General features: G+C 35.5%; 1 protein-coding gene across 8 annotated transcripts in view; it reads right to left on the bottom strand.

Moving 5' to 3' along the window:
* CBLB (Cbl proto-oncogene B) overlaps positions 1 to 27308 on the bottom strand; it is a 234404-nt gene that overhangs the window by 42714 nt on the left and 164382 nt on the right. For all 8 annotated transcript variants that reach the window (XM_066348058.1, XM_066348062.1, XM_066348061.1 and 5 more), the window contains exons 11-13: positions 13957 to 14142; positions 11982 to 12347; positions 4038 to 4132 (exon numbers count right to left, since the gene is read on the bottom strand). In XM_066348058.1, coding sequence (XP_066204155.1) covers positions 4038 to 4132; positions 11982 to 12347; positions 13957 to 14142 — 647 coding nt within the window. The remainder of the gene's footprint in view (positions 1 to 4037; positions 4133 to 11981; positions 12348 to 13956; positions 14143 to 27308) is intronic.

The following is a 27308-nucleotide window of genomic DNA, read 5'->3' on the forward strand; positions in this document are numbered from 1 at the left end:
ATTCCCTAAAATATTGACCCTACTAGCAATCTTTTATATTTAGAAAAGACAATAATCAACACTACCATCTCTAACAACAAAAAAGGTCCTTTTTTAAAAAATATGAACCAAGTAATATTGGTTCATGTGTATTTGAAAGTTTAATATGTCAAAAAGTACAAAGGTCCATTTTTAAAACACAAAGCACACAAAAAATATTCTTTTAAAAAAAGAATATCCCTCAGAATTCCAAAACATTATCTTACCTGGATATAATTATTCCATTATTATTTACAATAATTCCTTTGCTCATTTGCCAACATCTTATCTTTTGTAAAGTAAAATAATACTTTAATTATTTCAGGTTGTATTTAGTTTAATTTTAAAATCTCAAATTATTTCTAGATTAATATAATTTAATAAAATTTATACTACCAAGTAAAACAATCCATATAGGATTCTTTTAATCTCCCCCATCAAACACAATAATGACCTATATTTCAAGCTTTTATTTAAAATTTTATATATTTATAGCTAAATGTCAATTTTAACTAAATAGAAATTATTTAGAAAAAGAATTGAAGAAATAAGTAAATCTATACACACTAGACTAGTTTTGGCTTTTATAATAATACTTTTGAAAGATAAATAATAGATTCTTTTAGGTCTTAAGATGAATTACACAGTAAGAGTAACTTAAGTGCAAACATAGTTTTACGAGAAGGTAAACAGTATCACAGTGTAGTCTCTTATATTAAGTAAATAGGATTTGGAGTAACATCAAATAATTTAACAATTACACCTCAGTAAATATTTACAAGATCATAGTATAGATTTAAAGGTAAATTCTAGCTTTGACATTATTGGATTTAACATTGGAGCTTCCTTTTTTTGTGAGAACTGCAAAAGTCTATGTTCGGTGGTAATTTGTAATTTTGCTTTGGTCTGAATTTGGAACATGCACTAAGAGTCCAATATACAAATAGGTACTTGAACATCCAACATCCCCATTTCAGTGAGTGACATTTTGCCGCCCGTTCTATTTCCCTCCAGAGCTGAGGGTCTTTACTCACTGTAGGCTGGTTATAAACTCTAATGAGGTCATAGTTGACAAAACATAAAAAATAAAATAAAAATTAAAAATAAAACCAAGGCAATAATCCAACTCATGAAGTAATCAGATTCAGCAAAGGGATATACTGACCAACTACAAATGAACATGCAAGTCGCCAAATATTTCATATATATTAACACTACAGATGTGTACCCCTCAAAAAATATTGCATAGAACCTAAAAGGCTAAAATACAAAAGGATTCTGGAGATCACTTAAATAAATTGATGCCTTCATTTAACAAATGAAGAAAGTGAGTTCCAGAGAAGATACCTTGCTCAGAGACAGACAAATAGTGCAGGAGTCAGGTCTGGGACCAGGCCTGACTTCATTACACTTCAGAATTCTATGCTCGATTCATAATAAATACAGTGCAGAAAGGATTAATAAAAATTGTTTATTTAAATATTAAGTGACAAAACAGGGCATAAAATTGTCTCTTTAGTATAATCTAATGTAAAAAAGTCTTAAAAATGTCAAAATATTAAAACTGAACATTGATATTAGGCATATGTATATACTTATATTTATTATGTATTTATTATTTTTCTTTTTTTATATACTTTCTGTATTTTCTACAATGAACAATTGCTACCTAATAATAATAGAAAAATAAACTGGAGACATAAATGTACCATTAAAAGCCAACAGTTGCATTATTAACATTAACTATAGTTAATTTGCAGCATGCAAAATAGAAAACTAATTTGCTCTTAAGCATGCATTGCTAAAATACTTCTCTGGTTAAGCGAAGAGATTGTATTGCTTCTGAGGGAAAAATAAAAAGTAAAAAGGGAGAAAGTATATCCATATGCACATACAAACTGAAGTATTAAAAAAAGTCAATAAATACATTTTACTATGAATTTGTTATACTTACTCTATAGAGAAACAGGTACTTACTATTAAATAAAAATGAAGCAACTGCAACCTTTGCCTCTTATCCCACTTGCCAATATGAATTTAATAAACAGAATGTGAAAATTTACTCTTTATCTAGCAAGTTTCATTTATTTCATTTTCTGGTGTTCTCTGAATCCTCAAAGGTAATTGGGCTTAGATGTTTAGACCATATACATATATCCAGAGTTCATTTGAAGCTAGACTATCGTATGCTCTTACTGATTTAGAGCCTACTACACAAAACATGTGCATATGCTTCCAAGTTTTATGTCTGCTACATATCTGGCAGTTCCAAGGAAAGTTGCCACTGGAGAATAATCCAACTGGCTGTCTCCCACTGTCCCCTGAACAACATCAAATTTTACACCCTTGCTTTTTCTCATCCATCCCCCTTTTCTAATTTTGCCTACCTTTCATGATTTTGGAAATTTCCATTTTTTCTATAAAATAAATATCCTTGACTTACAAAGTCTATAATAGCCTCTCCTCCAAGCTTATAGAAAACTAAAATGTCAGAGTCATACAATTCAGTGCATGATGGTCTCTAGTCATTTCATTTTGAAGTAGACTGAGTTTTTTGGGAGCTGCGATCTAGCTTATCTTTCTTTTGCATTCATATATACTGGGGGAGTTCAGTGAACAGCAGAGGAAGGAGTAAAGATGCTCTAAAACTTTCGATTAGAAATGAGAATCTTAGCAGATAACAAAGTCAATCAACCAAGCAACTAAGTATTCTCAGTACTCACATTATAGCAACAAAACAACGCAAACAAACAAAAACCCCCAGTAAGGTGTTACGGGAGAATCAGAGAATAAGAATAGATTCTTGCCCTCAGAACCTAATAATCTTTTTAATGCAGAACGGCACTTTAAAATTAAAAAAACAGTAGAGCTAAAATGTGTAGAAAATAAACTGCAGCAAGAGGAATGAGAATCAGTTTTACAAACAGTATATCTATCATGCCTGAAGAAGTCACAAAAGTTTTTGTAAGAAAATAGAGCCTGAGACAGGGTCTTTTAGAATAAACACTCTGAAAAAGTGGTGCACAGGAGGGGACAGGCTGAAAAACTCACAAAGTCAGAAAAAAAAAATATCAAGACAAGACCAATGGCAAGCATTATGAATTACTGAACAATATTTTAGTTGGGTAAAATTCTGTATATCTTACTGCTAACAGAAGAGCACAGAATGATTTAGAAGGAAAGAAAAAATAATTGTGGGTTTTAATATGAAAATGACCCCAGAAAAGAAGAATTTAAATGAACTCATCTGCAAGAACAAACTGTACGGAAGATAGGCAGGCAGCCTGATGTAATAGAAAGTAGGGAAATGGGAATCAGGAGACTTGGGTTTATCCTGGTTGAATTTAGATATACATACGTGGAGATATATATATATATATATATATCACTGTCCATTGTGCCTCTTGTGTTTCCATTTTTCAAATGAGACACCTGGATTAACTCATTTTTCTAGTTTTGAAACCTAGCGATATTACTTCTGAGATCATACTCGATGATCAGGTAGAAGGCCTGCTGAGCGCACAACTACGAGGTGAAGCAAGGGTAAGGGGAGTTGAGCTGAATACAAAAAAACTTCAAAAGAACAATCAAGAAGACTTAATGGCTGAATGGATTTGAGCAACGAGAAAACTGGAGAAACTAAAGATTATTTTATGACGTCAAACTGGGTACCTGGGGAAAATGTGGTATCTCTGAGGAAGAGAGCTCATTTGGAAGGGAGAGCATATGGTGCTAATGTGCTCCTCTAGCCTTTTCTGGGACGCAGGGAAGACAAAACGTTCTCTCCCTGTCACTCCACGTGCAGCCTCAGAGTTCAGGTTAGGTCTCGTGGAAGCTGTGGTTACCAGCAAAGAACTGGATGGGTCTTTACTTCCGGTACTGCAGTTTATAGATCCGGCTGGATCACTTTCAATGATGTATTTGTATTTACCCTCTGCATTCTGTACTGAAAACCTTAAAACCATTATTTGCGATATCTTTATACCGGACAAATGATCTCCGTATCCAATAAAACTCACTTGATGCTAGGGATGAGGGCAGAAGCTGGGGGAGGGGGAGAAAGCCGAGGAGGAACGTCATATTCTTCACTTCCCAAGTGACCGTTGGCAAAGACCTGAAAGGAAATCAAAGGGTTAGTTTAGAATTTAACTTCTGGAGGGCCTTAAAACAATAGCAGCTTTAGAAAATTGATAATTTTGAAAATAATATATAATTTCAGTTTATTTAAACAAGTGAAATATCATATAATTTACATAAGAGTTGATAGCACCATAGTAGAAATTCACCACCACCCTAAGTAGTACCAAGTTATATATATAAATGAAATACAACAGAAGATGATTCTTAAATATATTGAGAGAGAATATGGTACCTTCTAGCCATGCAGGTAGCTAGGTCAATAAATAGTGAAATTCCCAAACATGGTCAGTGTTTATTGAAAAGTTAGAGGTCTCCGTAAGGATTCAGTACAGAAAAAAGGAGCACCAATGCTATTATTTTCTTCCTCCCAAATAAGTGTTCTAAATTATATCTCTCAGGGGTTAACAATATTTTTAAACTTCTCAATAACTCAGTACATGAGTATAATCAGAAATGCTTCTTTCTTTCAAACTTCAGCACTACTACCAACTAGAGTCCTGGTCTGGTTTTCAAAGTACAGGCAATTTTATACATAGGTTTCATTGTATAAACAACACAAACCTAAATTATTGCCTTGCTCATAAGGTACCATCGAGAATCACTGTTTAATTAATCCGATTTTGAAAATTCTGGTTTCCATGGTGCTCATGTACGTTACAGGACCTGTCTGAAGAACTGCTTTTTCCTAATCTAACAACTTGAAATTACCGTAAGGCAACTTAAAGAGAGAATAACTTTGCAAAGACATAGTCACAAGAAAAGAGTAAACATATATTAAGACCTTTAAGCAACCTTTACTGTTTTATCATTGGCATCTTTCCGAAACTCTTATTAATACTTAAAAGGTGGAGGTGCATGTTGGGACAAAGAAAGATGTAAACAACTTGAATAGTCCTAGTAACCCAGTCAATGACCTAACAACTTCTTTTATATCTCTATAGTGCTGTTGAAGCTTTAGAATGAAAAACTGAAACAGCCATATATCCTTCTCTCTCTCTCCTTTTTTTGTTTAAGTTAGAGGAGGGGAGATAGTGAGACAGACTACCTCATGCACCCTGACCGGGATCCAGCCAGCAGCCCCCACCTGGGGCTGATGCTCAAATCAACTGAGCTATCCTCAGCGCCCAGGACCAAAGGTTAGACCAATCAAGGCACAGGCTGCAGAAAAGGAAGAAGGAGAGAAGGGGGGAAGGGAGGAGGGGATAAGCAGATGTTCTCTTGTGTGCCCTGAATCGAATCCAGGATGTCCGAACACCAGGCTGACACTCTATCCACTGAGCCATACATATCCTTCTCTGTCACCTTAAAATAAGATAAGGAACATATTTAAGGAATACAACTGAAATATATCAATGTTTGTATTTCAAAGCTACACAATCTCAATTTTATAGCATTAAAGTTTCATTCTAAAAACTAGGCCTTGTACTATATAATTCCATTTTCTCGTTTTCATATTTCCGCTTGTTAGATTCAACATATGATAGTTACACTGTGACAAAATATATCTTTAAATGAAATAATTGTATCATAGGCTTCTGACTATGGACCAAATAACAGAACAAGGCAGTTTCTGAACTTTGCTAGAGAGAGAAAAATTTCTAAGTATATACATATTAATCATTGCAAAGTTTAATAAAAACCTTGAATATAAAAAAATGCCTTTTAACCAACAAATACATGTATCAAAGTCATTCTTAACTGGAGTCCTGTTCATGGTGCTGGGATATAAGACGTGCAATCAAATCTCGTTAATGATTGTCATAAATATATTCAAAATTTCATTCTGAAAAATGTATGAATTTTATATGCAGTAACTTTTTTTATTGGGAGAAAGTATCTTTTTATACTTAATAAAATTTCAGCAGTTATAAAAAGGAGCTATAGAAATAACAATTTCTGTTATATTGGCTCTAATCTAACAGTAACCCAACCATAATTTTATAATCACAACATTGTGAACATATATAAAAAGAAATATCAATATATTAAAACATTTACTGATATTAAAAATGCTTTCATTTGCACACTAGGTAAGTAAAAGAAATATATTAATAATAGAGCACGCACAACAATTTGGGGTACTATCAAATTTCAACAAGTCTCTCAGGCAATGGTATCTATCATCAGTAAAACCATGAAGCAAAGATAATGATGTAGTTTATTCTAGGAGAGCAATAACCTAAGAAAGTTAAGTGACTTGCCCTAATTTTGTGAAACGATCTATTAACACTTTAAAATGCAAACAGCATTTTCTTTTCTTTAGACACACTTGTTAACATAGAAACTCAAGGATTTCTTCTCCTGCCTCTGAAATAGCACAGTATGTCTTTTCTCAACCATTTATTTGGTTCTTGGCATTGTGGTGATACTCTGCTTATGTTCTGTGGGAGAGGCATTCATGCCACACTGAGGCTCGGCACAAGCCTCTCCAATTTCCTTTTTATAGGACATTCCTTCAGTGCTTTATACACAGTAGGGCTGGGATGAAAACTGACTGTTGGAGGCATTAGCCAATGAAATGACTTTCCATTGGTACAGATGAAAGAAACTCATTTTTTTACTGAAATTTTCTCAGCAACTATATGCAATTTGTTTAATGGCTAACCTTGTATACAACACAGATGATACCAAACAAGTAATTCTTCATAATTTTTTCCCACTTGATAAACTGAGGTTATGCATATCTACAAACAGCAAAGGTCCTATACATACAGGTAACAAAGGTGAAGTCCTATTTCTATTCCTCTAACGTGCTCGTTTATATGATTTGACAGTGGTGGAATGACATTTAACATCATTTCATCCTCAATTCCATGTTTCCACCTGTGTCCACTTTATTAAACTTAAAATCATTTTAGCTGCCACTACCTGAGGGAGTACAATAAGTCACAGTTTTTTTAGTTAAAAATAAATATTTTATTTTCTCTGCAAATATGAAAAGGTTGGTTGCAAATCAGAGAAACTTCTAGTTCTTCAAATGTGTACATTGATAGTATCAACTGAAGCAGTTCATATCGAAATCTCGCTGATCCAGGCCTTCTTTAACTCTCAACTAAGGAAACATCTTCATCTCCTGCTTTCCTAGTTCACTGTCCCAAATCTACCACAATTCCAGTGAACATGCTATCAACTTAAATATTCTGATTCTATCACTCTATCAAAACATTTTAAACGTGCTTTCCTGTCTACTAAATTCAAACAGTTTTGTGTAGACTATAAGACCCTACATAATTGGTTTCAATCTACATTACCATAGTTTTGCCTATCATGTCTTTATGTCCTATAGTCTGTCCAAAATTAACTTCCTACACTGTTTTCCCATCTCCACCTATTTCTTCTTGTCATGTCTACGAAAACAAAACCTACCAATCTTCTAATGTCTTCAGCTAGTGACCCTCTTGTGTGAAGTTTTTTGTATTCTTTCTTTTTTACCCTACATCTCAATTAGAATGTTTCTGTCTTCTTGGGGAACCCACATTTTATCTCCTGGATGCTATCCCTGTTTCTTATCTCTAAGTTATAGTGTCTCACCCAAGCACTATACTGTACTTTATTCATTTTGTGTGCTCCATAGTGTCTTGAACACCCTAAGTTCTCATATAGCCAAAATAGGTTGACGGAATAAAAATACAATAGGGAAAGTTTGACAAGCAGAAGAAGTAGAACCTGAATTAGCATATAATTTATTTAAATGCTAGATTAATGTTTTTCCACATACGTCAAGATATCATTGAATTCTAATCTTAAAGGTGGCAATGTTTTCTAATGACTCAGATATTATCTAACAATTAAAGTTAAAGAATTTGAGACCCTTGAGATATAGGAAAAGTAAATACTCTTGTGATAAACCTGGCCCCAATACACTCAATTTTCCTTATCCTACAATTCTAATCCCACAAATACACTACCCCCAAAATGTTTCTCAAATTTGTCCTTCAAAACAGCAAACTGGGAGTGAAACCAGCATGCACAGAGGACTTATTTTCTGAAAGACAGCTCGAGATTTGTAGATATGTTTAAGCTCGTTTATATAAACATGGACTTCACCAGCAAAAGAGCAAAAGCCACAATCTCAAAAAGTGAAATCATTCCCTTGTATTTATCTAGCAACATCTTGAACAGATTATTGTACAGAATCATTTTAAAATAATGTTCCATGAAATAGTATAAGTCAGAAGTAGTTTTTATCACATAAGAAACAGCATTAGTCTTAATCTTTCAAGAGGAATGAAAAAGACAGTTGGTCCTAATGTTATTATCTAGAAAAGAGATAAATTTCAAGTTTCCAACAGGATTTAAAAATATTGCAGTGCAAATATTTTCACCTCGGATAATTAACACCAAGTAATCAACCAACCAACCAACAACAATAAATAGCTATCTAGCAAACAAAAATTCTGATTAAGAAACAGGTTAATAACATGACTGGAACGTGAGAATTTTAGAGAAAGGAAACAGGGCTAAAAGACAGATATCTCTCACCAATACAACAAGCTATATAATCCTAATAACTCTTAGCTTGCAGACTCATGTTATAAGGGTCATGTCAGCTATTTGATCAGGTAAGTGGGAAGGGAAAGAGAAAAGAGATAACATCAAAGTCACAAAAAAGTTTTACATTTCACTTTGTGAATTAAAGGGTTCTCTTCCTCAGAGTTTTCAACAACTAGCAAATGCAGTACTGAGAATTTAATTTATTCTTGTTCCCCTTACTGTTTATCTAAGTGAAGATGCAAATACAAAGAGCCAATGGTTCTAATGGATGATGGAAACTAGCACACTGACTGAAGACACATGATGATGGGGGTGAGCTGTGGAGCCATTCACAGGCTGTTTAGTTCTATGAATTCCCTTTCTGGTGTTCCATATATACATTTAATTTTAATTTAAAGTTTTAGAACTTATCCAAGTTTTCTTATCTTAAAACGGAAAGACAATATTTGATGTGAAGCATTACATCTATTGAAAACAAGTCTAAATAATAATAGTAGTTATATTTGACACAAAAATGTAACCTCATACAAAATGACAGCCAGCATTCTAGGGCTTAGAAGAACAGATTTATATTAGTGCTAAAACTGTATAACATAGATTCTAAAAGAAGCTTGGATCAAGAGCTCTTCAGTGAACTGGCTAAGATAATTATTATATTTTAAGAATTTCTGAAGTTCACTCAGAAAGTAAATTGTTACATGCTGCTAATATATAACCAGTCAATTCATGTCAGAGATCATTTCAAGATAAGTGTGATCATGTGGGAACAAAAAGACTCAAGGAAAAACATACATTAAAAAAAAATGGCACTTCCCCAATAAGGCTTCTAGGTTGTAGAAATATTCTTTTGAGGATAATAATCTCTCCATTTAAAAAACAACAACAAAACCCTCCATATTCAGAAAGCATTGTAAGGATGCTTTTATAAGTGCTTTCTTTTTCATTTACATATTCAGATGACGGTGTAGAACACTTTAGCGATCTTCACATTTATATATAATAGATGAGCAAACTGAAGGTACCAAGGACAATCACCGGCAAAAAGTCCTGGCAAAGCACCACCATTCTCTCCTGTTTTGTGCTGGATGCTGTATTGGGCAGTTTCGACTCTTCCTATCCTGGCTACTCTAGAATATCACAGAGGTCAAATATGATACAAAATTTTCATTGTCACTTTCCTTTCATACACACGCACAAAACACACATGCACAGGAGTTGAATAAACATCCCATTTCACGCTTCTCTGTTTCTTGAATATATGATAAGGTGAATTCATCAATGGCAAGCTATTATTTTGAAGGAGTAAGTTACTTCCTTAAAATAAGAATTTAAGATCAACAGAAGTGGGTTCACTTCATGTTAAAGCCATCGAAAGAGACAAGCTTCTTTTAGCTGAAAAAATGAGGGCAATTACCTGATTTCAGAGCAAAAAATATCATGGAAGCAAATATAAGAATAATAGGCAATTGTGCCAAAAGCCTATAAGAAAAGCTCTGAACTCAATGATTTCTGCCATTGCCCCTCTGGTTTCCTGTATGCTTAAATGCTTTCGTGGGCATATAAATGATAGTAGTGAGATCCTTCAAGAACTCAGCATATGTGAGAATTCTCTCAGTTTTATGGAGAAACAGCTTGCTTTGTAACAGTGAACTGGACTTGGTGTTTTTATGTTTGTGAGAGGTTTCATTTGACCTGGTTGCATAAGTGTGCTACCCTAGGCAGTAACAACTCCAATGCCGATTTATGTCATGTTATAATTATACAACTTTTTTTCAAATTAGATACAAGTAGGAGAGTTTTAAAAGACAGTGCTAATTCTCCCACCAACAAGGAAAACATTTTGGCAAATGAAATAAAGAAGGTGAAATAAATCTCTGGCAAATTCTCTAGTGTCTTCAAATTAAAATTAACTTATTAGGACTATTGGGCAGATAATATGTATTATGCTCACTTTGTTAAAGTGGCGCTGCCCACGTGGAGGCCATTGCCCAGGTGATATTAATGTGTGTCTCTGGGCAGGCAGAATCCTTGTAGCCTGGGGCTTGGTTTTGGGATTAAGCCTTTCCCACCCTTTTTTGATGTGGGGTGGTACAATCCAATCATGCCTCAGAGAAGTGACTTTGTATTAGAGACTTCCCTATTTTGTATATTGGATTAAGAGTTTGGATTTCTACACTATAAAATGGGGACGGAGCGGGAGCTTGCGCTCTTGGTTCCTGGGATGATTAGCATAAGGGAGCAGAGGGAGCAGAGCAGAGAGCAGAAAGAGGCCAAGTGGCCAGGAGAAGCAGCCAAGATGGCGGAGTGCTGAGTGAGATGCCAGTTAGTGCAGTTTGTGCAGGGGAAGGAAGGAGATGGGGAACTGAGGAGAATAAGGCTAGTGAGCTAGAAACCTTTGATTCTAGGAAACTCGGATAAGTCAGTGGCTTTGTGAGCACTGAATGTGAGTGGGTTTTGGAGCCCAGTGTATGTTTTTACTTGCCCGCCGGGTGCAAGCTAGGATTAAAGACTATGGCCCACCAGTTTTTGGCTCCATTGTTTCTTTACCGACTGTCCGAATCCAATGCGAACCTGCATGAGCCAGGCTGCTGTGATAGTGGCCCTGGCCGTGGCTCCTGGCCTTACAAGGACGTTGTTGGGCAAATGAGTTTGAAAATTTGTATTTTTTGAGTCTGCTCACTTTTAGTGTTAAAAAATGGCGCTGGGCAGTGCCAGGTATGTGATCTGTGAAATTGCAAATTACCTTTCTAATTTGGGAAGGGCCACTGTCTTGGTCATGTTTGCTGGAGGAGAGAGAAGCAGTGTTTTGCAGAGCGAGAACAAAGAGAATGAAGGTGTGCAGATGGGAACCAGAGGAACGCGGCTTTTGCGAGCTCTGCTGAGACTGGTGAGGCCTTTGATTCCAGGAGGAACCCAAGAAGATTCTCTTGGTTGTGGAACTGGAGAATGCGTCAGTGACTTTGGGAGCCCTGAATAAAATGGAAGTGTTTTTTCCCTGTGTGTTTGCTCACCAGCAGGTGAAGACTTGAATAAAGAAGTGGCCCACCATTTTTTGGCTCCACTGTTTCTTTCCCACCTGCCCAAATCCAGTGAGAACCTGGATGTGTATGGTCGAGATGGTCATGACTACTGGCCATACAGATGTTTTCCTTGACCTCTTTTAAGTTCAAGTTTTAATGAGCTTCTGATTATTAGAGTTAATTAAAGACCTGCTGGGAAGTACCACTAGGCAAAAATAAATAAACAAATAACAATAAAAATAAAAAAAACACCAACCTTTTATACTCCCTCCTATCAGAAGAGTTTAAGCAGCTTTGTATATTTCTTACCTTGGCTCCTTCTAAAGGCAAATCATGGCGTCTGTGTTTCCTCATTAGCACTGGGTCAGAGCCCATTCTACTGTGCCGTCCATTTGCATTTGAACTCGCTGTGATTCCAGGCTTGGGAGAGCCATCCCCTAGGAGCCGACATCCTGGTGATTGAACAGTCCCAAATACATCCCGAGGGCACCAGGCTTCAAGAGGCATTGGCTGGTCTCTGGAAGGCACACTCTCCCCAGGGTGGAAGTGACGACTCAGTCTATTGTCAGGTGGGATTGGGGGAGGTCTCTCCGGCGGAGGGGGAGGAGGATCTCTTAAGGGAGGCGGTGGTGCTGGGAGGGGTTTATCTTGTTTTCTCACCATGCAAGGAGAAGACTAAGAAGACAGAAGAGAGAAAAAAAATAATCAGAAGTCATATCAGACACTGAAATAACTTCCAGACCACTAGATTATTGCTTTTGTTTTCTAAAGCCATTGTGGAGCTTTATCAGATTCCTAGGTCACTTTTTCTTAAATTTCTTTTATTACCAGTTAATGAAATTTTTAAAAGTTAATGGAAAAATGTAAATATATTTCATTAGAAATTTTTGTAGATATGAGTATATAAACTAAAATGTTAAAAATTTTATAAAGAATCTACAGGAAAAAGCAGGACACTAAAATTATATGATAATTTAATTTTGATAATTATATGATAATTTTGACTGTTAAGCATTAAAGTAATATTGAGTCATTAACTTATTTGCACATTTCTATGACTTAGGAAAGATAAAAGAAACCAACAGAATTGTTCTTTTACTTTTTTAAAGAGCAACTTGATTTGTAGTATCCCTGAAAGATTAAGTGTTGGTTTTGCTATTTCTGTATTCACTGCTGCATTACAAAGCAATTGCTCTGGTTCTCGGTTTTATCAGTTAGTAACAGAAGAGTGAAAAATCATACAAAAGAGAACAGTGTTATTTATAGATCTCACTTCAATTTTATGGATCCTTAAAACGAAAAAAAAAAAAAAAAAAAAGAAAAAAACCCCAAATGAGTCTGATGCCTACAGGGAAATATGAAGGTAGAAGACCCTGAACTGAATCTAAGTAACGTGCAAAGCTTTCACCGTTATATGCTTGGTTCAACCATTTGATGAGTGATTTGTGCTTTTGATACTAGAGATAAAAGGAATGTGTTGTGTATTTACATAATCCTGCCTAAATTACTCCCTAGGAAGTCTTAATATGATCTTAAAACCAAGTTAACGATAATGAAGAGAAATCAAATATACTAATACAATATACTAATAAAATATTGTGCTTCCAAGTAATTTGACTGTAAAGCATATTACTTAATAAAATTTTTTAAACCTTGTATTTAATAAAGCAAAATATACCCTTAACAAATTAAAAAAAAATTGGCCAGAGCTAAAATAAACTGTGGGCTTAGATTTACTGAATTAGAATTAAGTCTTTAATACTAAACAGTAATTAATTACTCTGCAAATATTGTAATTCCTTATAATTAATTGCTTCAGGTATAAAAAATAAATATAATTCCCTCTTCTGAGTCACCTTGAAACATGGGTGATAATTTATCAGACCTTAAGCCCTTATGCAAATATACTCTCGTCACATTTTTCTTGTCATGACAATATGAAAATTAATGTAAAATATCATTTGAGAAGAGTATTTGAATATATATAATTATCTTTTAAATCCATTTTACAGAATAACTGTACTGACTCTGATATTTAGATTAGCAAATCAGGGAGCTGCAATAAACATGTACTCTCTCTGAATAATTATGTAACTTTTATATTGAATAATAAGAAAGCAGGGAATATGGTAGTGGGGTCAGTATAAACAAAATGAGAAACCCTTCCAAACTGTTCAGAAACAATGAAGAGCACAAGAAATATGAGAAATAAAATTTAAAAGAACCTGAGCAATCAATAACTGTCACATAAAATGATTACCCGTGTCTAATAAAATCGATTTACCTTTGGTGAACCAGTTGGGCTGCCACATGGAGATCGAACTATGCCTTTCTGAATGAGATCAAGGCGAGGGGGAACAGGAGGCAGGCTTAGATGCGGGATCTGGAGAGGGTCCGGTTGTGGCTTTCTTCTCTGTGCAAGGGGCGATGACCCCGGTGAGGTGACTGGAGAATTCTGCCTGTCAGTGCACTGGAATAAATAAAAGGCAAAGATACTGTTTATTTGATGAGTAAAGTGAATGCCTTTCATAAGGAAGACATTTGGTTTTGAGGTCTCTGCCATTGAACATCTGTTGAATTGTAGTCAATTAACTCTGATTAATAGATGGAAAGAACCCACAGTCCCTTAGGGGCGATGTAATGTAAAGAGTAAATGGATGTTTCTCCTACATATTGCAGAAAGGGCGTATAAAAAAAAGAACAAGCAGAAGTGTAGCTTAACAACAACTGAATATGGACATTGTTCTAAAAACCCATCTATATTTTTTGAGGAAAGCAGAAACACTGAATGCAGGGGTACACTGTTCTCGGTCATCTATATTACAGAATTTTCTTTGGTCTTTGATTCATAGTACATTCTAGAACTTAGAAACCATTTGTTCCATATACAATATGTATTTTCTTCCCAAGCCTTCATATGAAAAAGGACTTCTCAAGTTAAATGGTTTTTTTTTAATTAACTAAATCAGAAAAGTTGTACTTCTGCTAAAAACTGATATATTTCTATGCTGATACAGGTTTTCCATTATGTATGATAGATAGCATCAGAAAGCCAATAACAAGTATTTTATACTTCTAGCTCTATGTATACAGCCCTTTCTACTATGGAAGTTGTTTTTCATATTTTTCCTCAAAGTGTGAAATAACCTAATTGCTACTTGGTATAAAAGCCATACTAATCAAGTACCTCACTGGGCTAAATAACATTCTGTTCTGAAATGAGGCAGTTTCCTTTTCAAGGCTGTTACTAGCTTTTTGGAGATCTAGGCTTAATTTTTAAACTGACTGAATCAATCTAGCATGCTTTAATATTCATCTGTTTCCAAACATTTGTATTTATAAAGAGCTTTAAGCTTGTTTTTAAGTCATTTCTCCCCTAACCTTACTCACCTTTATAAAAGTAGTCAATATCAACAAGTAGCAGTTTAATTCAAACTTAGCAACAGTGAGAAAACTTTCGCTAGTCTTTTTTTTATCTAACCGAGATGAGATAACAGATTTGTGTTCACATCTACACTTAAGACACATTGTGTAAAAAATTTCAAATTAACTAAAATTGGGTTTTGGGCCCTGGCCGGCTGGCTCAGTAGTAGAGCCTGGGCCTGGTGTGTGGATGTTCTGGGTTCAATTCCCGGCCAGGGCACACAGGAGAAGTGCCCATCTGCTTCTCTACCCTTCCCCCCTCTCCTTTCTCTCTCTTTTCCCCATCCACAACCAAAGGCTCCATTGGAGCAAAGATGACCCGGGCACTGAGGACAGCTCCAGGGCCTCCGCCTCAGGTGCTAGAATGGCTCCGGTTGCAACAGGGCAACGCCCCAAATGGGCAGAGCATTGCCCCCTGGTAGGCATGCCAGGTGGATCCCGGTCGGGCGCATGTGGGAGTCTGTCTGTCTGCCTCCCTGCTTCTCACTTCAGAAAAATACAATAATAATAATAATAATAATTGGTTTTTGTCCCATGTTTTACTCATGATTACACAAGGGTGGCTGGGTTTTGGAGAGAAGACAAATGATTTATCACTGTTGATATTGATCACTAATTACCTGGCTTCTTCACTGTAAACTGTAAAGTTATTCTCTTTTCTCCTCCTTTCCCTATTGTACTCTTTGCAATTAAGTTGTTATGCACAGCCCACATTTATGGAGTAGGAAGTTATGCTCCCCATTGTAAAGGGTTTTTTTTTCTTCTTTTTCCAAGTTAGAGGAAGGAAGATAAGACTCTCACATGCACCCCAACTGGGATCCACCTGGCAATCCCCGTCTGGGGCCAATGCTCTGCCTGTTTAGGGCAATGCTCACTACCCATCTATTTTTAGTGAGGGGGCTGATGTGTTCAAACCAACTGAACCATGACTGTGGGAGGGGAACAAAGAGAGAAAGATAGAGAGAAGAAAAGAGAAGGGGTAAGGGGAAGGGTGGAGAAGCAGATGGACATTTCTTAAGTGTGCCCTGATTAGGAATTGAACCCAGGACATCCACATGCCAGGCCAACACTCTACCACTGAGTCAACCAGCCTGGGCCATAAAGGATTTTTAATATAAATTTCAGCGGCTAACCAGAAGCTTCTAGACCAGGCATGGCCAACATATGGCCTGTGGGTCTAGAGTTTATGCGGCCCACGATTAAATTTTTAATATTTTCCGCTACTTTAAAATCTCAGCTACTCAGAAGCGGAAGCGTCTTTGATTATTGGAAATTGAGATATTTAGGAAGATAGTGATATGTGGAAAAGAATTTTGCGTGTGACTAATCTAGGGTTAACTTTCAATAATTGGTCAAATAAATTCGCAATACTTTATTTTTTTTTTAAATTTCATCATAAAGATTTACAACTTTTGAATTCGTCTGTACTTGATATGAACTGTTTGATGTTTAGCGGCGATGTGAAACCTACATTCTTTCAGGCAGAGATTGCCAGTGCTCACCCAAGGTCAAACAATTTGTTATTTTTGTGGTCAAGTGTGCTGAATCAAGTGGCACTGTAGCACAGACAATAGCTGCAGTTGATAACTGAAAACGTGTCCAGGCTGATTGTAAAATGAAATAATTGTTTTATTTGCAATAGAACCCCTTCAAGCTCATTCTATTAAATATTGTTTCGATTGATTGCGATACAGTTTGGATTGTTATACGGTATGTAATTATATGTTTTTATTAAAATATGTTTTTATTAAAATAATATTGTATATTAAAATTTTTTCACTCACATTTATTCATAAACAAATTACATAATAAAATTTTGTTTACTTAAACAAATCATTTTTGTATTAAACATTTTTTAATTTTAATATTTTGTCCGGCCTGTGAAAAAAGTTTTCTTTCTATTCTGGCCCAGGGGCAAAAACTGTTGGCCACGCCTATTCTAGACCATACCTCGGATATGCCAAAATATTGTCATGACATTGCCAAACTCTCAAGTTTTTGTTCTCTCAATTGATTTCAAATAAAATTAGCCAATACCATTAGACATAATTTTATGACAATTTTAGTAACCATTTCTTTTTAGTAATTTCATGATTATATTTTAATATCTTTCACTTGTGATAAGATAAAATATTTTTAATTGTTACTAAATTAAAAGAGAAAAGTAAAAACTCTGTACTCATAAGCTGATTATAATGCAGTCAGTGATTCTTAACAAAATAACAATTCCACCCATAAAGTCATGGGGCCTTTATGTGGTCATGAATTTAAACCCTACAGGATTAAACCTATCCAAAAGGATCACAGAACCAAAAGAATTCATAGCATTTCAGATTAGGCGATGTCACAAGACATCTAATTCTCTACAATTCCCTTTAGGATAAATTACATTCCCTGAGATCTTGTGAAACTTAACTGATAAAAATACTTTGTGGAGCTGGTTATTATCCTGTACAAAAACAGATTCAAGAAGCAAAGCTATTTAGACAATTCCTACCCCAAGCAAAATACACACACATATACACAATCACACACACAACACACACACACACACACACACACACATACACTAGTACTTCATTAATGCAGGAATTTGCAGAGAGATTTTTCAGTGCTAGGTGCTTATATTGTAAAGAGTACTGAACAAGACCTATGCTCCTCCAAGCACTTTTCTTCCACAATTATTTTTCTGTTTCCTTCGTTACCTGAAAAAGAATTCTCACAGAGCCAATAGCCCATTACCATCAGTACTTGACTTTCACTTAAATAGTTAATACTTAAGCAGTTACAAAATTCTTAGTATGTTTAAATAATGGGGTGGATTTTATTTGAATAGGTGAATTATTAGACATGAAAGGGTATAAAGAAAGTCCTTGAGACAGATATCCAAACCAACATGTGTGGAGCAACAATAAACCTGAACTTTTGCATATTTCCAGACAAGCACACAGTTTTACAACTTCGTGAATATAAATGGACTCAGACCTTGCTTAGCTCAATTCATACTGTATTCTCGGGGTGATTAGAGTGTCCTTCTGAAGAACTAATTCATTTTGGAGCATTACAGCATCTGTAAGTTGGTGTAGGTAAAATAATTTTATGGATTATTTATTAGTATGTAAAGAGACAAAAACATTTTATTTTTAATGATTATGTGGATTAAATTCACCATAACGTATTCATTTTTCCAAGTTCTCCTAAATTTTAGTAAAATTTCCTTGTAAGATTAAATAATTTTACAATGCCCTTTAGATAATAATGCATGACTCTTTGCCGAACATTTTGCTGTCTCTATGAACAATTCTGCAATTAGAGGATTGAATCTTTGCATTAACTTTTATTGCTGGTAAAATTCAATACCAACTATGACATTTGTAAACATTTTTAGTAGATGGTCACATAAAAGGTTATTTTAAATTTATTTAAATAATTACCAGTTTTATTTCCTTCCTGTCTGAAAGTCTAAGGAGGAAAGAAGCCTCACACAATGCTTCACACACCAGCTCATAATTACATTTTTAGATGAGATATTAAAAATTCATGACATCAAAACTTATCAGTTCAGCTCAAAGAAAAGAATAGTTTCCCTTCTGAAAATAAAGAGAAGCAAAATAGAATGTAGGTCTAAATTATTTTTTTAAACTACACTTGTCTTTATATAATACTTGAATATTGAATGGTCTTTCTTTAAAAATGTTTTTTCTTCTTTTCTAAGTGAGAGGATGGGAGATAGAGAGACTCCCGCCTGCGCCTCAACTGGGATCCATCTGGCAACCCTCGTCTAGGGCCTGATGCTCTGCTCATCTTGGGCCGTGCTCACAACTGAGCTATTTTTAGCACCTGAAGTGGAGGCTCCATGGAACCAGCCTCAGCACCCAGGGCCCATGTGCTTGAATGAACTGAGCCATGGCTATAGGAGGAGAAGAGAAAGAGGGAGAGGGAGGGAAAGGGGTGGAGAAGCAGATGGTCACTTCGCCTGTGTGCCCTGACCTGGGATTGAAACTGGGATGTCCACACGTCTGTCTGACGCTCTAATACTGAGCCAACAGGCCAGGACTTTTAATGGTCTTTTAAAGAATTTTAATTTCTACAGTATCAGAATTCCCCTGTTATAGGTAGTCATCAGGTACAACATCTCTAAAGCCAAGAAGTGACCTAAGGAATGTGTCCAGTCATCTTCAGTCTACTGATTTATATCATTCTCTACATAGATTCTAGAAACATTCCTCTCACCCCTTCACTCTGCCTTCCCCTTCCATAGATCTAATCCTCATTACAAAATCATTTAGGTCATTTATCTTCCTCTACTTCTGACAGGAAATAAATGGAGATGTTGGGGGGAAAAAAACAACAAACCAATACTGGAACCAATCCTCGGGTTTAGATCCTAAGGACTGTGAACTGTGCGAACTTAATCACCTGGCACTGATTTGTCCAGTACACCTCACAATCATCACCATTTTTGTTCTGGATAGAAGTTCAGACTTAAGACATTTTACATAAAACATCTTGAGTGGCAGAAGAGGAAAGTGTTTATTTAAATCTTGAATAATAACAGCTAAGCATTTTGTTAATAGGAATACACTTGATTGAAATGTGAATTTCAAGTATGGTTGTCAAAGTTCTCACACCAATTGATTACAGAGAGTAAGTTTTTTTTAAGAACTCACATAATTAAATATATAATCTGACTTCATATGCACATATTTCCTATATGTAATATTTAAATTTCAGCTAGAACTTTAAAATCCCATGTAGTCTTACACAAATAACCACCTACTGTTATTGTTTCCTGTAGATTACAGAATAAGGCTAATCCATTTCACAAAGACTTTATGGATTAATTAAATGAAATATAGTAAAATAAAAGCTACTAAAAACATTTAACTTTTATTTGGAGGATAAAAATATTGACTATTTTGATACAGAAGTGACAGATGCAATCTAATTTAAAGCTTACTCATTGTTACTACCATAAGATTAACTCTCTGCCTGACCAGGCGGTGGCTCAGTGGATAGAGCGTCGGACTGGAATGTGGAAGACCCAGGTTCGAGACCCTGAGGTCACCAGCTTGAGCGCAGCGTGGGCTCATCTGGTTTGAGCAAGGCTCACCAGCTTGGACCTAAAGTCGCTGACATGAGCAACGGCTTACTCGGTCTGCTGTAGGCCAAGGTCAAGGCACATATGAGAAAGCAATCAATTAACAACTAAGGTGTTGCCACGAAAAACTGATGATTGATGCTTCTCATCTCTCTTTGTTCCTGTCTGTCTATCCCTCTCTCTGACTCTCTCTCCATCTCTGTAAAAAAAAAAAAAGATTAACTCTAGGTATCATTAAATAAAAAGTTTCTACCTTACTCATTTCTATTTTTTTTATTTTTTATTTTTATTTTTATTTATTTATTTTTTTTCTTCATTTTTCTGAAGCTGGAAACAGGGAGAGACAGTCTGACAGACTCCCGCATGCGCCCGACCGGGATCCACCCGGCACGCCCACCAGGGGCGATGCTCTGCCCACCAGGGGGCGATGCTCTGCCTATCCTGGGCGTCGCCATGTTGCGACCAGAGCCACTCTAGCGCCTGAGGCAGAGGCCACAGAGCCATCCCCAGCGCCAGGGCCATCTTTGCTCCAAAGGAGCCTTGGCTGCGGGAGGGGAAGAGAGAGACAGAGAGGAAAGCGCGGCGGAGGGGTGGAGAAGCAAATGGGCGCTTCTCCTGTGTGCCCTGGCCGGGAATCGAACCCGGGTCCTCCGCACGCTAGGCCGACGCTCTACCGCTGAGCCAACCGGCCAGGGCCACTCATTTCTTATTTTGTCCTACACAATTCCTCTCACTATTGGGCCTAAACAAAATAATAGTGACAAAATTAAATATCTACACAAATATATTTCTAGACTAAATTCTTATAATGCACTCAAAAGTCAAACAGAAATGCTGCTTGGATTATTTGCTATTATTAACACTGACCATTAGTACAAAAATACAGAATTGAATTGAATATTTTCATTTTTTCATATTTATCTAAAAACTGTCTTAAACTTAAAAATATCAAATAAAAGGAAAAGTAGTTTAAGAGGAAGAGTAAGCTCATGAGTTTCAGGGGATGTGTGTTGTCAAACGTTTTACCATAATAAATAGACTTGACTAGGTTGGGCACGCCACACCTGTCCTTTCAGTTGTGTTTTCATTCCATTATTTCTCCTCCTTACTAAGAACATAGTTTCACTGCATGAAAATATAAAATTATAGGAAAATATAAAGATGTTTTGAAAACATCTACACGGAGCCATTGGTTCCTAACCACATACACAAATTTTAATCTACTCTACATTGGTTAACGTTATACCAAAAGAATCTAAACATTCTTCATAAATATAATTTTAAAGGGTAAATTATATGAATAGACCAACATTTACACACATACTCCCTTGTTATAAACATGCTGTTTTAAATTTTTCTCAATTATAGTGATAACATGAAAAAATCTTGGATTATATACATTTTAATTTTTAAAAACAGAATCCTAGAACATTTTGAGCATAGGAAAATAAACTCTCAAGTAGGTAAAAATTTAGGAATATTCATGACACTTTTGACCATCTGATGGTAAAACCAATTTATTCTTTACTAGTCATGTGTGATTGCTACCACTACACAAACCTCAAAACCATAGAGTATAGTTAGTTTTCAATTTCTGTTTACTTTTATATAATCCATTCTTTTTTAAAATTGAATTTATTGGGGTGATACTGGTTAACACAATTACTGTATATAGGTTTAAGGTGCCCAATTCTCCAACACATCTATACATCGTACTGTGTGTTCATCTCCCAAGTTAAGTCTTCATCCATCACCATTTATGCCTTTATAACCACACCTTCACCTTGCCCCCCACCCCGCACTGATATTTAAATTTGAATTTCTTTAACAAGTAATTCAGAAAATAACAATCTTTGTTTGCCAAGTGTATTTCTTTTCTTGCTCACTGGAGTTTTATGTTCTTCATTCCCATTTTCTATTATATTCTTTTATTTATCCCTCATTGACTTGAATGAGCTCTTTATATATTAGGATAGTAAACCTCTATGTTACAATTGTTATAAATACTTTCTCCCAGTTTAATTTATTTTCTAATTAGTTTATGGTAGAGATGTTACCTCTGCTTTTCTGGTTTTAATCTCCTAATGAACAAATAAAATTTAATTAGTTTAAGAAAAGTCATTAATTAAGGGATTCTTAAAAGGACCCTGTCCTTTTTGCAGTTGCCTTAAATAAAGTCCTTTCTTTGTTACTCCTTCATCTCTTTTTTTTTTTTTTTTACAGAGACAGAGAGAGAGTCAGAGTGAGGGATAGACAGGGACAGACAGACAGGAACGGAGAGATGAGAAGCATCAATCATTTGTTTCTCGTTGCGCACTGCGACACCTTAGTTGTTCATTGATTGCTTCTCATATGTGCCTTGACCGTGGGCCTTCAGTAGACCGAGTAATCCCTTGCTTGAGCCAGCGACCTTGGGTCCAAGCTGGTGAGCTTTTGCTCAAACCAGATGAGCCCACACTCAAGCTAGTGACCTCGGGGTCTCAAACCTGGGTCCTTGGCATCCCAGTCCGACACTCTATCCCCTGCACCACCGCCTGGTCAGGCAGTTACTCTTTCATCTTTATCTGTTCATTTTATTTAGTTAGGATAACAAGATAGAGAGCTATGGAAAGTTAACTAGTAAAGTATAGGAAACAGGATGTGGACAGAATTTATTGCATAATATTAAAATACATTTATACAGAGGTGACTGCAAGAGTTGGGAAAAAAAGAAATGATGCTTTCAAGTCACAGGATAGCTGATTTGTATAATTCTATTCCTTTATCTTGATTTGAGGCAATATTCACTTTTTTCTAGTATTACACTTGCTTTCAGAACTCTTGAATAAATTGTCTTCTTTCATTTCAACTCCTTTCAAAATATAAAAGCTGGCCACCTGTATTATCAGAACACCAGCATATCTGTCTAACAATTTCTCAGAAGTTCTTTAATACTAGTAGCTGATGACTATGTCTTTAACAAATTGGAATCATGGTGCTCTTGAAATTTAAAGACCACATTCAATTCTTTTATGTCTATATACTCACCAACCATTCCCAGGTCTTCCTGAAATGCGTCAATGCTATTCTTTATTTCTAAGACAAAATTTACAGAATTCTTTAGCACTTAGAATAGGATGATAATGACTACCATAACGAATAGAGAGATTTGAATTTGCAATTTTAACAGAAAATTCTGAGAGAAAAGGCCCAAAAAGTATAGTAATCAAAAGCCTGTCTCAGTATGTTCAGCCATTACCAATAATCATCAGGAACTCATTCTATTTTAGTCACTGTTCATTTCATCCATATTATTAAAGAGTGGTTTTATAAAAGCTTTAATAATATCCATTATTATGGAAATGGTACAACATTAAGAAACTTCAAATATAACCTGACTATTATTAAAAACAGAACAAGAGAAAACCTCAAAGTCAATTTTATAATATTTCTAACAAGGTTTTTACTTAATGAATTTTAGTATTTGAACAAAATACACATATTATAGAAATCAAGAGAAGGCCTCTTAGAGGGTCAACATTTCTTTCCAAATGCATAAAAATTAATGAAGGGCACTTCTAAAACTTATCACAAAGCATACAATATATTAATTCTATTTTCCTTTCTACTAACTATTGTTTTTGTTCTTTTCTTATATTAATTTGTCAACATAAAATCTAAAGCCTTTAAAAAACAGACTATACAGAATATTATTCAGAAGGTAACCTTACAGAAACATTTACACACACACACACACACACATCCATATGTAATTTATAGGATAAGTATGAATGACTTATGCTCATCTATTTTTGGAGTACCAGTACTATTGTTCCCTTTTAGAAAATAAACAAAAGCTTATATGAGGTATATAGTATGAGAGCAATATGATCATTTCCTCCTATTTCCAGAAACCTCAATCTATAGGAATTTAAGGAGAAACTGAAGTGAAACAGAAAAGTTTCTCCCAACTTGATCTATAGATTCAATGCAACCCCAATCAAAATCCCAACAAGTTATTTTGTGGATAACATGAAACTGATTCTAAAGTTTCTAGTGACAAAAGACCCAAAATAGCCAACATGATATTAAAAAAGAAGAACAAACTTGTTCAGACTGACACTATCTGACTTAAAGACTTAGTATATAAAACTACAATAATCAGGACAGGGTAATACTGGCAAAAGATAGTCAAATACATCAATGCAACATAACAGAGCCCAGAAATAGATCCACATGAAAAGACTCCGCTGATATTTGACAAAGGGGCAAAGGTAATAAAATGGAGAAAAGACAGTGTTTTGAACAAATAGTGCTGAAACAACTAGACATGCCATGTGACAAAATCAATTTAGACACAGACATTACACTTTCACAAAAAATTACTCAACATGGATCACAAACCTAAATGTAAAATGAAAAATTTTCACATACCTAGGAGATAACATAAAAGAAATATAGATGAACCTGGGTGTGGTTGGATCACTTTTTAAATACAACACTGAAGGCATGATCCGTAAGAGAAATAATTGATAATCTGGATATCATTAACATTAAAATGTCTGCTCTTGAATGACACTACCAAAAGAATAAAAAGACAAGCCACAGATTAAAAAACATATTTGGAAAAGACACATCTGATAAAGAACTTTTATCCAAAATATACAAAGAACTCCTAAAACTCAACAATAAGAAAACTAACAACTGGATTAAAAAATGGTCCTAAGACCTTAACAGAAAACTCACCAAAGATATCGAGACGGTGAATGAACATAGGAAAAGAAGCTGCACACAACATGTCATGAGGGAAATATAAATAAAACAACAGTGAGATACCACAGTACACCTTTCTGAATGGCCGAAACCCCAAACACTGACATAACAGCAAATGCTGGCAAGGATGTGGAGCAACAGGAAACCTTAGTCGTTAGCAGTGGAAATGCAAAATAGTACAGATACTTTAGAAGACAATTTGAAGGTTTCTTACAAATTAAATATACTCTTACCATATAATACAGCGATCATACTCGGTATTTACCTGGAAGAGTTGAAGACTTTTGTACTTACTAAAACCTGAACATAGATATTTATCACTACTTTCTTCAATTTTCTCCCAAACTTGGCAGCAACAAAGATGTCCTTCAGTAGATAATGGATAAAATGAAATGTGCCACATCCAAGCAATGGAATAATATTTAGTACACAAACAAAATGACCCATATCAAGCCATCAAAAGATACAGAGAAATCTTAAATGCATATTACTAAGTGAAAGAAGCCAGTCTGAGAAGGCTACATTATAGTATATTCCAACTACGTTACATTCTAGAAAAGGCAAAACTAGGAAGACAGTAAAAAGATCAATGGTTGCTGGGCACCGGGGTAGGGGAGATGAATAAGAAAAACACAGATTTTTAGGGCCATGAAAATACTCCGCATGATACTACAATGAATATATATCACTACACATTAGTCCAAACTCATAGACTGAACAACAAAAGTAAACCCTAATGTAAACTCTGGACTTTGAATGGTAATAAGATATAATATAGGTTCATCAATTATAACAAATAAACCACTTTGCTGGGGGGTGTTGAGAATGGGGCAGGCTATGCATATATGGGGGCAGGAGGTGCATGAGAAATCTCTATGTTCTCTTCAATTATTCTGCTATAAAACTGCTCTGAAAGTCTTAAAATACAAATACAACACAACCAAAGCAAAGCAAAACACCACCAACAAAAAGTCCTGTAAATATAGGGGAAAGGAGGCCTGACCAGGCGGTGGTGCAGTGGATAGTCAGACTGGGATGCGGAGGACCCAGGTTCAAGACCCTGAGGTTGCCACCTTGAGCACAGGCTCATCTAATTTGAGCAACAATCACCAGCTTGGACCCAAGGTTGCTGGCTCGAGCAAGGGGTTACTCGGACTGCTGAAGGCCCGTGGTCAAGGCACATATGAGAAAGCAATCAATGAACAACTAAGGTATCGCAACAAAAGACTGATGATTGATGCTTCTCATCTCAGTCCGTTCCTGTCTGTCTGTCCCTGTCTATCCCTCTCTCTGACTCTCTCTGTCTCTGTAAAAAAAAACAAAAAACATACACACACGGGAAAGGAGGAATTCTGCTGCTTTCTCCCTGTAACAAGGAAACGTAGACACCTTGCAATTTTACTAAGAACGTGGATGTGTGTGTGTAAAGTGAAGTTCACTATTTTAAATTATTACTCATGTTCCACTAATTACTACTAGAAATATTTAGATACCACAAATTAGAAGCAATGAAGATGAAGAAAACCGAACCATAGCTGGAGAAATATCGACTGAATTAAAAAGAGACTTCTCTTTGAGGTCTGACAGGGAGGTGATCAATAAAGTGTCCGATAAAGTCTACCTTAAAGATGAGCAAACAGCCTCACAAGTGGAAAAATCAAGGGTACAGCTTCATTAAAATGTTAAACATCGGTAACTACACAGAGCTATCCTTCTTCTCTTTGAAGTACCTTTTATGAGAAGGACGTAATCTCTAGGTTATTTCCACCCTCCATAACCCTGAAAATTCTTTAAAGCTTCATATTTTACTTGAAACATTTATATGGATTTTGCATCCTGAACCAAGTTTATGTGATTTTACTTTAAATCTGTGCTTCCTCTCTCCTCGTGCAACCTCCCCTTAAATCTTGTAGCAAAATGTAAGCTTCACGGAGTATGTCATGTTGACTGTAGTGGCTTCTTATGTCCTTTGGTTCACTCAGCTGCGTAACCAATTTTGAGAAGTCAGAGAAGGGTGACATATAATTCAGAAATATTTCCATAAAAATGGAAAGGAACAAGAACATTCTGAGAATTAAAGGAATAAACTTCAGTCACTGAAAAATGCATTCATGTGTAACCCCTATTGCTTCAAACTACCAGGTACAGCTGGTGTGAATAGGCCACTGCTATTTAATTACTACTTTAGAGATTAATTATTTCAGTTTACATATGCAGAAAATAAATCTTGTAAGCTCATCTAAATTATTTAGTTCTTAAAATATAATTTCAGCTCACATGTTGGCAACTTCGCATTTTCCCTGAGTTTTAAAAATAAAAGATGGTTTTTCAGTACATTATTTTAATATGGCCATGCAATG

Source organism: Saccopteryx leptura, chromosome 8 (genome assembly GCF_036850995.1).
Source record: "Saccopteryx leptura isolate mSacLep1 chromosome 8, mSacLep1_pri_phased_curated, whole genome shotgun sequence".
Taxonomy (NCBI): domain Eukaryota; kingdom Metazoa; phylum Chordata; class Mammalia; order Chiroptera; family Emballonuridae; genus Saccopteryx; species Saccopteryx leptura.